General features: G+C 48.5%; 2 protein-coding genes across 4 annotated transcripts; one reads left to right on the top strand and one right to left on the bottom strand.

Annotated features, from left to right (window-relative positions):
• Positions 1-7: 7 nt before the first annotated feature.
• WDR53 (WD repeat domain 53) lies at positions 8-5913 on the bottom strand. 3 transcript variants are annotated; one of them, XM_059479139.1, is made up of 4 exons: positions 5614-5687; positions 4447-4937; positions 1521-2009; positions 8-607 (listed from the first exon to the last, which is right to left on the bottom strand). In XM_059479139.1, the coding sequence occupies exons 1-4, from the start codon at positions 5639-5641 to the stop codon at positions 602-604; spliced, it is 1014 nt and encodes a 337-aa protein (XP_059335122.1). In that variant the 5' UTR covers positions 5642-5687; the 3' UTR covers positions 8-601. The 3 variants fall into 3 exon arrangements, with proteins under 3 accessions (XP_059335122.1, XP_059335121.1, XP_059335120.1); XM_059479138.1 differs by lacking the exons at positions 8-607; positions 5614-5687 and adding an exon at positions 5844-5913 and having other exon boundaries at positions 755-2009; XM_059479137.1 differs by lacking the exon at positions 8-607 and having other exon boundaries at positions 755-2009.
• A 151-nt stretch (positions 5914-6064) lies between these two features.
• FBXO45 (F-box protein 45) lies at positions 6065-10985 on the top strand. Its single transcript, XM_059479140.1, has 3 exons — positions 6065-6340; positions 6580-6936; positions 8480-10985. The coding sequence occupies exons 1-3, from the start codon at positions 6065-6067 to the stop codon at positions 8663-8665; spliced, it is 819 nt and encodes a 272-aa protein (XP_059335123.1). The 3' UTR covers positions 8666-10985.
• Positions 10986-14459: the final 3474 nt, after the last annotated feature.

The raw sequence follows: 14459 nt of genomic DNA, 5'->3' as shown, positions 1-14459 counted from the left end.
TTGCTGTGTTTTGGCTTCAATTTGCTGTCGTGCCCACCAAATCATGTCTTGGGCCAAAATCTCCTGCTGGGAAAGGCTGTACAAGCAGATTGCCTTTGTTTTTTTTAAAAAGGTATGAAGGTAAAATCTGATTTGGATGAGAATGAGTTGTGTTTGGATGCAAGGAGCTGCTTTGAGCAAAACCAAGACAGTTGCAATCTCTTCCATAAAGGGTGGAGAGAGGCAGCACAACCAGATAATGATATTCCAGAGTTAGTATGTAAAAAAAAAAAAAAAAAAAAAAAAAAAAAAAAAAAAAAGCTGAAATTTTTTTCAATATAATAGGAGTCTGGTAACAGCCCAGCTGGTGAAACACAGCAGCACAAACCCAAACCTCCCACCAGTGCAGCAGGTCCTCAGCCAGCACTAGAAATTCAGTTCTGTGACAGGATAAGGATAACCTAGGAAAAATCCCCTTTTTAAAAAATTATTTGCCCACTTCATGGGAAATCCAGCATGAACTGAACATGCCCAGAGCTGTAACATTTCCACTTAGGTCTTCCTACCTTCAATTTGCAAATGAAGGGAAGCTTCTAGCAAGCCAAGTTCTGCTCATTGTGTTTCAAACCTTTGGGAAGACAGGAAGTATTTGGTTAAGGAGAAGCTGTGCCTTTGGCCCTTGGTATTCACCCTGTGATGGGGGTACAACAAACTTTTGGACACAATTTTGTGTGAGTCTGGCACTATTAGAGTGATTCTAAGGACAAGGGAAGAGTGAGAGAGAAAGCATTTATTAAGACAAGTGTAATAGTTCTTTTTCCCTGATATACACAACTAACTGACAGCTGACCCAGCAAACAGGTGTAACAGTTCCCCTGCTCCTTCTTTTGCTGCAGTGAAAAAATTCAGTTGGCAACCACAGGGAAACAAATTTGATTACTTGTTAATTGATGCATCTCTAGTCTATGCAGCTGCTGACAGAGTGTGGTGAAAACCAGATTCCACCATGCCCAGTTTAAGCCAGCTGGGACACAGCTTTATGCAAGAAATCACACAGAGCACTGCAACAGCCCAAACCACCTAGGGCTGAGCCAGTGACAGCCCTGCTGCTGCTCAGCAGCCTCACTTGGCATTGTGGGTGTCTCCTGAGCACTAATTTTCTCCTCCAGCCTTAATTACGTCAGCTTAGCCATGAACTAATGTTACCCCTAAATATAGAGACCCGTTTCACTGAAATTCAAGCAGCAAGCTGCCAACCCTGCAAGAGAGAGTGGCTGTGTGAGCCACAGAGAACCAGCATGAGGCCAGGGACACCAGGAGTGCACAGCAAACCCCTTCCCTTCCCAGGCACCAGAGGGGTTCCCTGCCCAGGTCACTGTCAGTGCATGTAACTGGCTCTCAGAAGTGATTTAATCCCCCAGATTCTGTAACACCTGGGTGCCTTAAGGTTCTGGCAATGGATAGACTGATACAGAGCTGCTCTGGTCAGCAACCAACACTCTCCTGGAGCCTTTGATCTCTGCACACGACAGCCAGTTCACCTTCTCTCCATGCTCAATGCTGAGCTTTGGCACAGCTGCAGGGTGTTCATTGGAGGCTGCTTTGTTGAGCTTCCCATCTTTTCTGCTGCAAGCAGCTGCTTGGGCCTTTTTCCTGTGCAGAGATTTTGCTGGACTTTTCTGCTGCTTCCCAATGTTGCTGCTGAGATCCCAGAGCAAGACTTTCCCATCATTTCCTCCAGACAACAAGCAGTAGCCCTCAGGCATAAAGAGCACCTGTGAGACTCCCAGGCTGTGAGCCTGGAACTCCAGCTCATGCTCAAACCTGGCCCCAGTGACTCGGAACAGTCGGACTTTTCCATCCTGAGCTCCACAGCTGAAGATGTTGCCACAGGAGGCCACGGACAGGGAATGTGCAAGAGGTGGGTTGAAGAACTGCCCAGCTGACTGGGGGCTCTCTTCCTCCATCTCACACTCCTGCAGGTTTGTGGTCCACAAGGGACGAACTTTCTGCAGGTTCCACAGCATCACCTGGAAAAAAAAATAGTTTGTGTATTTTACTCAAATTGGATGTTTAATAGTAAAATAAGCAACCACACATCTTGTCCTAGCAGAGCAAAGGCTGTGTGTGGCTCCAAGGGGTGTAAAGCATGTGGTTAAACTTGCTCTAATAAATATAGCAAATTTTTCTGGCCTGCTTTGCAAAGCCCCACCACCACCACACTCTGCAGTCAATGACTCAGACCTTTAGACCACGGAAGAGATGCAAACACTGCTCTAAAAGCTTTTGCATTCATCTCAGCAGTAGTAATCATGACATCCTGCACATCAATTATTGAGAAGGAGGGACAGGGAAACCCTAGCAGTGAATAGAGATCATTATCATTCTGCATTTCTGTCTCTGCTACTTGGCCTATAATAGTCACTTCCACAAACGTGTCTGAAAAATGGGACAGCAAAAGGCAAACAGCAGTTGAGGCTGTGGTTTTTAAACAGGCATATTTGTATTTATTTTTATATCCAGTGGGTAGATCTGGTTTGTGCTATGGAGTAGGGCATGCTTTACCTACTGAGATGGGGCAGGTTGTACTTTTAGACTTCTTTTTCCAATGCCACCCCAAATCCAAGCCCCCAGTGAAGAATCCTGTGTCTCTTGTACAGCAGTTCAAGCACTACAGATTTATACTGAGCAATTAAAAATAATGCTCTCAAGACTTTTGTAGGATCGGAATTGACGATGAGCACCCTCAAGGGCAACAGATCAAAAAAGCACAAGTCAGTCTAATGCAGCACTGGTGTACTGTTTGTTTCATAAAGCTAAGCTTCAATTTGTTATTAATAAAAATACTCCTTCAGTAGTAATCACCAGTAAGTACAGGAGTCTTTAAATTTAGTTCACAAAAGAGCCTGGCTCTGCATTTCTGGGATCCAAATCACACTAAAACATCTGAAACATATTTCCTGTCACTTTCCTGTTTCAGTTACTGCTGTGGCTGCTGTACTAAAACTACTTCCACAACAACTGTGATTTACTGTAAATCAGAGGGGCTGGGTGATGCTTACAGAAAATACTCCTGCTTTTATCAGAGACAGGACTGCAACAATCTGATGAATCCATCAACTGCTGAAGAGCTTTCTGCAAACTAAGTATTTTCTGTCCTCATGGTATTTCCCCTGCTTCATCAAAACTCCTGAAAGAACTCCAGCAACCTGAATTTCAGTTCTCATCAACCATGGCTTCCCTGAGGGTTTGACAAGCCCAGAACATGTTTTGTAGAGCTCATAACTTGTCCAAAGGCATGGTGCAGCACAGGGCTTCAGAGTTCTGCAGCTAAGCTCCCCTTTGGGAAATGATAGATCTTAAAATGCAGCCTCAATGCAGAACAATGCTATTTTCACTGTACAAAAGCACACTAATGAAATCCTGTTCTGGGATACTGACTTTCACCCAAAAACCAACTTGCTGAGCTACAATAAATGAAACTAACACTAAAAAGTCACAAAAAAAGAATCAGCTCACTTGTACTGAGTTGTACATAAATGTTTACAATTCTGATTAAAAGTTTCCAGCCACAAGCTGGTGTATCTGCATTTTAGGGACCAAAATTAAGCCAGCTGAGGGACTGAGTGTTTACTCCTCCCAAACAGGATCTATCATCATGGCTTTAACACAGAAAAATACAGTTTATACTAAATATCAGCTCTAATGGGTTTGAGATGTACTTTGGTTTCAAGAACAGAAGGTGAAACTGCTCAAAGCTGTCACACAAACTTCACCCTGACACCACTGGAACCACAGAAACCTTTGAGAAGTGACAGTTTTCATATAGGGCTAAACCAGGAATGTGGTCAGGCCTCAACCACTGGAAAGAAATTACTGAAAAATATCTGTTCTGGGCTTAACTCCCAGCATGGCTCTTCTCAGAATGCAAAGGACAAAGTTTCCTCTTGATGAGAATAGGAAGGTTTAAAAGGCAAAGAACATTTCATACTTCCAAGATGCTAACAGAACAAAGGATAAATGATAAAAATGACTTGTCTTCACAGTGATATGTTCTACTTGGAAAGATGCTGCTCTACCTGCCTGCCTCAAGCACTGTGCCTTCTCCTCACCATCCTTTGCATCTCATCTGCAGCCACAACTGATCCCTAGGGACAGCTGCTGGTTTTGCTCAGTCCAACAAAGAGCTAATACAGCACAAGTGAGCTTTGCAGTGTATTCTGAATTCCCCTCACCCCATTCACTTTTGAATTGTAAATATCAGTGAAGACAAAAGCAGGGCAGAAGCTGCTGAGAGGAAAAATTATTTCAGAATAGCCCCAAAACTACTTCAGAATAGTGAGGAGCTTCACAGTGACTGCAGGCTGAACACCTTCGTGCTCGGTGAAAGTCTGTGGGTGCCTCACTACACAGGTGGCTAATTACTGTTTCACTTCATTAATACCCGTGCACATGTATGCAAATCACCTGCATGTCCAGCCCACAGGAAACCAGGCTTTGAGGCCGCTGAGGTCGGAAGGCAACAGACGAGCAGATGTTGGAGTGCCTCAAGGACCGGCTGACTTTCTGGCTTTCCAAGTCCACAACCTTTATGGCCCCCGAGTCATCGGCGGCAGCCAGCAAGCTGTCGGCGTCGTTCACCGACAGGCAGTTGATCTCCTCCTCGTTCACGTGGAAGCGCTGCAGGGGCTCCTGCAGGGAGCGCACATCCAGCACGCTGATGGTCTCTCCGTGGGCCGTGTACAGCGTGCTGGGCCGGCGGGCCGAGAACACCACCGAGGTCACGTCCTCCGCCTGCGGGAGCCGCAGCTGAGCCACGGCCGAGCCCGCGCCGTCCCAGAGCGCCAGCTCGCCCCGCTCCGCGCCGGAGGCCACCAGCCCTTCCGTGCTCACGGCCAGGCACAGCACGGAGCAGGAATGGCCACCGCTCCACTGCACTGCCATGCTGCAGGGACACCCTGAAACAAACAAAAACAAGCCCTGAATGAGGTGGTTGCTGGTGTCATTGCAGCAGAAACGCATCAAGCAAGAAGATCATCCTGAAATTCCGGTGTCCAGTTAAATCGGGCACCACCACAGCTCAGGACAGCTCAGTACCCAAGCGGAGCTTTCGCGACACCACGGTGCTGACCGGTCTGCTCCAACCTAAATAACACAATGAGACTTTTTAAAAGAAGGATTACTAAGTTAAAACAGGTTGCAACATATTTAATTGGCTCTCAGAGCACACCCACGGTGCTCACCAACCTTAACCCTCCGTGGTGTGACTGCCCGCATCAGCCTGTGTCACAGCACTGCTTAGGGCAGCACATCAGCAGAAAATTAAGATAAGGACGAAAAATGGTAGCACAAAAGTGTTGGAGGGACTGGGACGCTGGGAATAAAAGCACATGGGGTTTGCGTGACAGCCCAGCAGCCGCTTCGCTGCCCTAAGGTCCGTGCATTTATTTAACCACTGGACAACAAACGCTTGTTTCTAGTGGTTTTACCTTCTTTTGTTTTTTTACAACCACGTTATGTTTTCCATGTGATTTTTGTTGACCCAGATCTAAAGAGCAGCCAGAGCCCATTCATTCCACCAGAGGAGGAACTTCGCTCTTGGCGATCAAATAACCCTACAGAGAAGGCCGATACCTCCACCGCAGCTCTCATCGGGGCACATTCGCGGCCGCCGCTCCCCAGGGGTCCCAGGTGAGTCGTACCCCGCCAACCCCCGGGCCCTGCGGCAGCTCGGTCCGACCGCCCCCCGTCCCGGTAGGCCCAGCCCTGCGGCCGCCCCCCGGCCCGGCTCAGCTCGGCCCGGCCCGCGGCGCTGCCAGGGCCGTCCCAGGGGGCTCAGGAGGCGCGGGGCCCTCAGCTCTCACCTCAGCGCCCCTCAGCTCCGCCGCGCTCGCCGCGCTCCCCTCGCCTCCCCCGGGCTCCGTTCGGCTCCGCCGCCGCCCCCGCCCCTCGCCGGCCCCCCGCGCCCGCCGCGCACGCGCGGGGCGGTGCCCGCGGCCGAGATGGCGGCGCCGCGCGCCCCCGCGCCGTGAGGGCCTCGGGCGGCCCCGGCCACACCGGGCGGGCGAGGGCAGCGCGGGGGGCGATGGCGGCGGGGCCCGGCCCCGGGCCCGGCCCCGGGGCGGCCGCGGCGTCGTGGGGAGGGCCGGGCTGGCGGCTGCCGGGGCGGGTGTTGGAGCTGGTGTTCTCGTACCTGGAGCTGCGGGAGCTGCGGAGCTGCGCGCTGGTCTGTAAGCTGTGGCACCGCGTCCTGCACGGCGACGAGAACAGCGAGGTGTGGCGCAGCCTGGCCGCCCGCTGCCTGGCCGAGGAGGCTCTGCGCACCGACATCCTCTGCAACGTGCCCACCTACAAGGGCAAGGTGAGGCCGGGACCCCCGCCCCGCCGGGACACCCCCTCACCGCCTCCCCCGGCGCTCGGGGACGCCCCCGCAGCCCTCCGGCCCACCCGCCATTGGAAACCGAGGGGGCGGGAGGCTGGGGAGCGCCACAGGGTTTTATCTCCCAGAGCCACAATGGTTCGGGTTGGAAGGGACGCCTCCCACTAGAGCAGGCTGCTCGCAGCGCCGTCCATCTCCCCCTCCCGCCTTGTCTCGCCCAGGTCCGTGCCTTCCACCACGCCTTCAGCACCAACGACTGCTCGAGGAACGTGTACATCAAGAAGAACGGCTTCACGCTGCACCGCAACCCCATCGCGCAGAGCACGGACGGGGCGCGCACCAAGATCGGCTTCAGCGAGGGCCGGCACGCCTGGGAGGTGTGGTGGGAGGGCCCGCTGGGCACCGTGGCCGTCATCGGCATCGCCACCAAGCGCGCCCCCATGCAGTGCCAGGGCTACGTGGCCCTGCTGGGCAGCGACGACCAGAGTTGGGGCTGGAACCTGGTGGACAATAACTTGCTGCATAACGGGGAGGTGAACGGCAGCTTCCCCCAGTGCAATAACGCGCCTAAATATCAGGTGAGGGGGTTTGGAGTGGGCTGGGGGGTGCTGGCTGTCACTCGCTGTCCCAGCTGGCTGCTGAATTGCTCCTAAGTGACTCCCCTGCAGAAGGCAAATGATTGCACTTTGTGAGCTCTTTCCCCCATTCATTTACTGCTTGTGCAGGCTACACCTGTCTGGTGCTCAGTGCACCTGACACCCTGGGTTGTTCCCACACTTTAATCTCAAACTCTGAGTGTGAAACCTGTACTGTGGGTGTGTGCTTTGACATCGTGGTGCTTTTTGGAATAAAACCTGAAAAGACTGTTGTAGCTTTCTGAAGTAGCAACTTGCCCCACAGCAAGGTGAGTGTCTGAGGGCTTGTACCCCTTTGTTGTCTGGCAGGGTGAGCTGAAGTTAGTGCTTAGGTGAGAGTTTTCCTGCAGAAACCTGCAGCAGTGCTGATTGCTGCTGCTTTGCTCACTGGCCACCTTCCTTCTGTGGGTGACATTTCTTATCTGGAATCTGATGTTCAGATAACTTCAGGGTGTTGAAGAGCAGCGGCCACCCTACCTTTTTGTCCTTACAGAAGTGCTTGTCTTGTCATTCTGCCTGCTCACACAACTGCTGGATTTGCTCTTGTTACAACTTAAACTGGATCATTGTTATTTCCAATTCATATTCAGAGAATGGGTTAGAAAGGCCTTTAAAATAATCCAGTGTGACCCCCAGTGCTGTGACTTTAACTTGTGGGTGAAGATCTGTCCAGTACCTTGCATGTGATATTCCTAAATTTTGTGTGAAAGTTCAAATCAGTGACCCTTTGATGTATTTTGTGTTTATTAAGACCTGTGCAGTGATCTGCTCATAGAAAATGTGCTTGCAGGAAACACATGTGTGTGTTAGTGTTGGCTAGAAGAAATTCCCAGTGCTGGGGTTGGCTGGAGAAGAGTCAGGAGTTTGTGTGGTGCCTGCTCTGCTTGTGCCTGTTGTCTGGGACTTCCATTGATACCTGAAATAATGTGTGCTGGATAAATGCAGGGAGCAAGCATATATATTTATTTAGGTGTTTCATTTTACATTTTGTACCGAAATTTCCTTTTACCTTGGTGGAGGAACACCTCTGTCAGTGACAGCTCCTGCATATTAATCTATTCTGGGATTTTTTGTAGGTGGCACTTGTCTTTCTCTAACCCATTGTCTTTAAAGATGCTCCTCACAGAGCAGTTGCTGCTCAGTGATAGCAGCAGCTGAACACAGGGCTCAGGTAACTTGGAGCCCACTGCAAAGATTCCAGAACTCTGCAGTATTTCCAAAGCACACAGCACAAAGTGCCTGCTCTCACAGGTTCATATGGGAAGGGTCATGTTTATTATCATAAACAGGTGGTGGATGCTGTCCTGCTTCAGATCATGGTGAAACTGAGAAATTCCCTTCATAAGAGCAATCAATAATGAGACACAGGACAGCCCTGCTTTAAAATTCTCTGCTGTGTTCCACTTTGCATTATTTTGGTTTCCATCTGAACATGCTGACCCTCTCTGTGTGTTATTTTTACTCTCCCTCCTGTCTCTGTTTCCAGATAGGTGAAAGGATTCGAGTGATCCTGGACATGGAAGACAAAACATTAGCGTTTGAGAGGGGCTATGAGTTCTTGGGAGTTGCCTTCAGAGGACTGCCAAAAGTTTGCCTGTATCCAGCAGTGTCTGCTGTGTATGGTAACACAGAAGTGACTTTGGTCTACCTGGGAAAGCCTCTGGATGGATGACATGGATTGTCTCGTTGGGACGTCGAGATGTGGATGTTTGGGAGGAGAAATCTGCATGTTGGTTAGAGGGAAACGTGTATTAGAGGAAAAAAAAAGAACAAAAAAGTGTGGGTGTGTGTCCAAGAGCCATCGAGGGAACCACATGGAGTTTGGAAACGGAGGACCAGCCGTTCTTCAGAAATTGTTACATTTCCTCTTTCTGCCAGGCCAGAAAAATCCTCAGGGCTGCAGTTGGTTGAGTGGGAAGCTGACACATGCATGTCGCAGCAGGTTTTATTGCTAAAATGGCAGTGTGACCTCAAACATTTCTGAAAGGACTTGATACAAAAATGCTTGAGGAAATTACCCTGGGATTTGTAAGTGGCGTGTTTTGTGAGAGACTCCCATTTCCAAACTGCTTGTTCCTTCCTTCCTTCCCTTCTTCCTTCCCTCCTTGGGGCCAGCATGGGGGCTGGAGCAGAGCTGGGGGTATTTACAGTTTTTAGTGTCCTCAGAGGCACGGTCTGTGCAACTGCCCTTCTCTGGTATTACCATACAACACGTGTGCAGCTATTTTTAAGTGTATTTTAAGGATTGTATATAAAGAAAACGTTGATAAGAACAGTTAAAAGAAAGGGTTTGCTTTATTCTAACTGGGACAGAATTTCTTAAAGGGGGAAAAACAAAATCACCCCCCTCCCTGGCACCAGAACACACAGCTGGTTCAGGTGTGGAGCCTTCATGTCAGTGCAGTTCTGTTGTGATGTGTTTTGGGATGCTCTTGTGGAGTGAGGTGCTGCTTTGGGTTGTTTCCTGTGAAAGTTTCCATGGCTTCAGTGACAGGTTTGTTCTCTGTAGGAAACAAAAACGTTTTCCCCATGAGTTTCCCTCAGGAAGGAAGGCTGAGCACAGCTCTGAGCCTGCCTTCCTCTCCATGTCAAAAATGGCACCTTTGCAAAGCATTCTCTCACTTGCTGATCACTGTTGTGAGATGTCTCAACTTGATGTGGAAGGAGCGTTGGGCTTCTGCAACCAGACCTTACTTTCAGCTTCAGTGGCTTTATAAAGCTTTAAGGCTTGCCTGAACCTTTCTTAACTGAATGAAATCCCCCAGCACCCCAACATTCACCTGCCCAGGACTAGTAAAACTCTCACCAGCCCTTTGATGGGGATTCTGGGTCACATTAATGTTTGTGCTCTTCACTGATTTTCTCAAAGCCATGTCCAGACCCCCCCAGGCGTGTCTGTGTGCTGGCCTGTGCAGGCTGGGGAGCTGCCAGGTGTGGTGAGGAGGGAATTCCTGGTGAAACCACTTTGCTGTGAGGCTGGAAGGTCTCTAGGGAGCCCTAGGAGGGTCTTTAGCAGGGCAGGAAGGCTGTGACACCCTTGGCTGGCTCCTGACTCTGGTTTTGTGCTGGTTGGCATCTCCCAGAGCTGCTTGGGCTGTTTCAGAGCTGCTTTTTTGAGAGGGAAAGGAAATGTTTATACAACTTCTTTTTGCTTGGTTTTTTTTTTGTTTGTTTTTGTTTTTGTTTTGTTTTTTTTTTTTTTTTTTTTTTCTTTTGTGCTAGAGAATGTGAGTTGCTTGGTACCAGACACTGGCAATTCTCTGAGCATGGAAGAAAGAGGAATTCCTCTTGGGCTGTTGCTCATCCCCTTCCCTGTTCCTCAAGGAAGTGAGTGAGGCTTTGCCTTGGAGTGCTTTTGGCCAGGTAGATCACCAGGCTCTGCCCTGGAACTGTGTAAGTTGTTACAATTTAAAGGATTTAAAAGTATTTATTTGTTCTGTGTGTTCATTGCTGAAAGGCAAATCAAGGTCTGTTCCTCTTGCTGCACCAGACAGAATGTGCTGTGAGCAGTGGAGTTGTTTGAGGTGCTGAGAACAGCCAAATAAAGGATGTGGGACAGGCATCCAAGTATCTGGACAAATGTGTTACAGGCATTGATTGTACTGGACTGTGAAGTGTCTGCAGAGCAGAACCATGGGGCATAGAGTTGGGGATAAAGGAAACAAAACCCTGCCCAGTTTAGGAAAATAAATAGTCCCCAGGATGAATGTATCCTCAGTGCAGTCCTGAAAGATGCAACCTCTGCTGTTGTCCATGATCCAGTTAGAGGCAAGGAAACCCCGAGAATTCTGAGGAGTTTTAATCACAAATTCAGATTGATTCCCATTCTTCAGACTGCATCTTACCCTCTAAATAATTTCCCTCTAAATCAGAAGTTGAACATTCCTTAAGGGTGGGTTTGGGCTGACTCACTTGTGTAAGATTATAACTTATTCCTGGAGACCAATGCTGGCTGTACAAAATATTAAAATAAACTCTGCTATCATTCAGAAGGATCTGTTGGTGTGGATTGTTGGAATGGCACCTGCAGAACCCCACAGATGGGGGGAAGAAGGGAGCTGCAGTTTGGTGCCCCAAGAGGACAGAGGTGTTGGGGCTGTATGACTGCTGGGAGAGGGTCTGAGTGCTTAAGGAGGGCTTGGAAACTCAGGGATCTGACAGCTCTGGTGGGAAATTGCCTCCTCTGAAACAGGGATGCTCTCTCCTGACTGTGGGAAAGGCATTCCTGCCTGCTGGGGGCCTCTGGGCTGGAGATGGGGTGGTGTGGACACCACTGCTGCACCGAGGGGTCTCCTTCCCCCTCAGCCTCCTGCTCTGTCCTTTGCTTTCCCTGTGCAAGTTCAATATTTCACAGTGCTTTTAGGAAGAACTATTGTGGGTTTGAGCTCTGAGGCACTTTCCAAACTCTCTGCACCAAGAGTTTGCTTTTAAGCAGTAAATCCTGGCTGGCACCTCTGTGATGGTGTTCACAGGGGTCTGAGGATGAGGGAAGAGATGAGGATCTACCTTCATGTTTCAGAAGGCTTGATTTGTTATTTTATTATATATATTACATTAAAACTATACTAAAAGAATAGAAGAAAGGATTTCATCAGAAGGCTGGCTAACGATAGAATAGCAAAGAATGATAACAAAAGCTTGTGACTTGGACAGAGTCTGAGCCAGCTGACTGTGACTGGCCATGAATTAGAAATAACCACATGAGACCAATCCCAGATGCACCTGTTGCATTCCACAGCAGCAGATAACCATTGTTTACATTTTGTTCCTGAGGCCTCCCAGCTTCTCAGGAGGAGAAATCCCAAGGAAAGGATTTTTCATCAAAGATGTCTGTGACACACCTCCTGTAGGAGCAGAGAAGTTTGTGCTGGTTTGCCAAGAAGGCAGAGTTGGTTTTTTTAGCCTGAGGTACCTCAGAGTCAGCTGAGCAGTTGTTTGGGGTATTTTTCCTGCCCTGACAAGGGGTTTAAGGGCTTTGGTCAGGGGGAGCATCAAGTGTTCACAGCCCCCATAGCAGAAATCAATCAGATTAGCAGGTCTTGGCTTTAGACTCTTACAGGATTTCGGGATAAGTGAGCCTTTTATCTGTCATTTTAATAAAATCCAAAATTCCTTGTGGTTTGAGTGTGCTGTGAAATCTGTTGGGAGCTGAACAGTCAATCCTCTGTCACTGCCATACCTCTGGGGAGGTGAGGAGCTCCATGTGGTCACTGCTCTGGGGACAGAGGCTGTTCCTGGCCTTGGTGGCACTTTGTGCTGGGCCTGAGCCTCTTGTGTGACACCTCAGGTGCTGCTGACAAACTGATCAATCAAGGTGGGCTGGGAAACTCCCTCCTGGAAAATGCTTTTGTCCCAGCTGGAAGGCTGCAGTGGGTGCACATTTTTGGGAGCCCTGTGTGCACCTTCCCCTAGCAAAGGCCCTTGGTCCTGTCCCTCCTGGCCACGTTTCAGGTGACAAAGCCAGGCAGGAGCAGATGGCCCCGGTGCTGTGGCTGTGCTCTTCCCTGCCTGCCTCCCCATGTGACAGTGAGAAATCCAACTTTTCTCCCTGCCTATCTCTGATCTACATTTCTAAACTCCCTGAGCACACTGGGTGTGTTTCCAGATGGCTGCCTCTATTTTTTTTTCCCTCTTCCATTTTGGCTGGGTTGATGACAGCAGCGATGAGTTAAAATAACCCTGGGCCTGATCATAGTCTGATCATGCAAAACTGATTTTTTCAAAGTATTTAAGAGGTGAGCAGTCCTCAGTCATTCCTTAAGCTATGTATTTCCATGTGAATATTTCAGTTTTCCATGTGAATATTTCAGTTTTTACATGTTATAAATAGCTCTTAGATATGTGATTTTTTTTTTTCACTTACTTGCAGTGAAATCTGCAGACAGCAAACAGCATTATTGAAATTGCACTAAGATCCTTTGTACATTTAAAAAGCAAGTTTTTAGGGGGCTGGCAGTGGCCATGCTTGACTCTGTAAGTGACATTAAACCACCTTGTGCTGAAGTGGGATTGAAAGAAAAAATGAATGAAGCAGTGAATGAACACAGAAAGCTTTTCCTGCTGGACCTGCTAATTCATCCCTTAAGCAGTTTTTTCCTTCTGCTGGATGGAGCTGTGTGATTACCAAAGGAACTCTCCCATTTCCCCACGAGAGGGCAAAGTTGTGGGGGACTTATGCTCAAACAAGTGCTGAGTACAATAAATGTTTTTAATGTGGAACCTTCCCCCTTAACAATTACTTCCTGTTCTTTTCAAACACCAAACCAAACTAAAAAACCTCAACAGAAGTGGATGATGGACATAGAATTTTTTTAAATTCACTCCTTCATTTGAGCCCTGCGTTCTGAAATAGGCTGAGCAAATATTTGCATTTCAGAAAATTATTTTTAGTGACACCAAACTGAGCTAAAGCTCCAAGATCACCTTAAAAGACTGAAAGGGATTTGAGAGGCTCAAGCAAAATATCAGAGTTGCTGTTCAAGGTCCACTTTTTCCCCTCAGGTGTTTATGATGAAGAAATAGTGATATCAGCAAAAAATTATTTTTAAAAAATCAATTGCAGTTGAAAAAATAAATCGGAGTAATTGAAAGGGGATTTTGAAATAAAACTCATTGTATATTATAAGTGTTGTTCATTCTTCTGCAATTTTACCAAGTCAGGAATTGAAGGGATTTTCCCTCCATGCCTGCACTGGCAGGTGTGGTGTGAGCTGCCTGCAGTGGTTTCATGTCTGTTTGATTTATTTTGCCTTTTTTAATGTGGAGCTTCCTTTGCTTAGGAGAACTCAGCCATATCCCATCACTATTAAAAAGCAATCTAAGAGAGTAAACTCTACCAGCCCCAATATGTGGCTTTATAAAGTGCTGGACAAACCTTCTAGTAAGGAAATGGATGCTAGCCAAAATGCTTTTTTATTGTATTCAAATACTGCAGGGGTTAGCATTTTTCATGGAATCCAGATTGGTTTGGTCTGAAAAGGACTCACCCATTTCCAGCCCCTGTCATGGGCAGGGACACCTTCCACTGGACCAGGCTGTACAGCTTTTACCAGTTCCCAAATCACCTTTTGGGTTTCTTTGATAGCTTTCTGTTCGTTTTTCTGCGCTCAGGTGACAGAGGCCACTTTGCTCACACCAGGTCCCATCTGTATTGAGCACCTGGCCCCTTCCACGGGCTCTTGTGGAGGGGTTTGGATTCCAAAGCAGAGATCTTGCTTTGGAAGCAGCCAAAAGACCTTATCTGAGCTTCAGCCCAAGGTTTGATCTATTCCTGGGTAAATAATCAGCATGAGCAGCGTGGATCAGAGCTGGAACATCAGTGGGGCTCAGGAGAGGGTGCAGGATGGAAACCAGGTGGTTTTTGTGGCCATCTCACCCCAGAGTGCTGTGCAGGAAGGTGGAGAGCAGGAGGGAGCTGTGATATTGATCCTGTGTCTGCCTGAACCTCCCCCTCCTGTGCTCCTGTG

Source organism: Ammospiza nelsoni, chromosome 10 (assembly GCF_027579445.1).
Source record: "Ammospiza nelsoni isolate bAmmNel1 chromosome 10, bAmmNel1.pri, whole genome shotgun sequence".
Classification (NCBI taxonomy): domain Eukaryota; kingdom Metazoa; phylum Chordata; class Aves; order Passeriformes; family Passerellidae; genus Ammospiza; species Ammospiza nelsoni.
This window is presented reverse-complemented; position numbering and strand designations above follow the sequence as displayed.

Excerpts from the sequence above, each read along its gene's own strand:
- WDR53 (XM_059479137.1), bottom strand. The coding sequence starts at position 5,641 with ATGTGCCCCGATGAGAGCTGCGGTGGAG. Across the intron at positions 4,938-5,613 it reads CGATGAGAGCTGCGGTGGAG|GGTGTCCCTGCAGCATGGCA; the intron begins GTATCGGCCTTC and ends TGTTTGTTTCAG. Across the intron at positions 2,010-4,446 it reads CCTGTGGGCTGGACATGCAG|GTGATGCTGTGGAACCTGCA; the intron begins GTGATTTGCATA and ends TTTTTTTTCCAG.
- FBXO45 (XM_059479140.1), top strand. The coding sequence starts at position 6,065 with ATGGCGGCGGGGCCCGGCCCCGGGCCCGGCCCCGGGGCGGCCGCGGCG. Across the intron at positions 6,341-6,579 it reads TGCCCACCTACAAGGGCAAG|GTCCGTGCCTTCCACCACGC; the intron begins GTGAGGCCGGGA and ends TGTCTCGCCCAG. Across the intron at positions 6,937-8,479 it reads ATAACGCGCCTAAATATCAG|ATAGGTGAAAGGATTCGAGT; the intron begins GTGAGGGGGTTT and ends CTCTGTTTCCAG.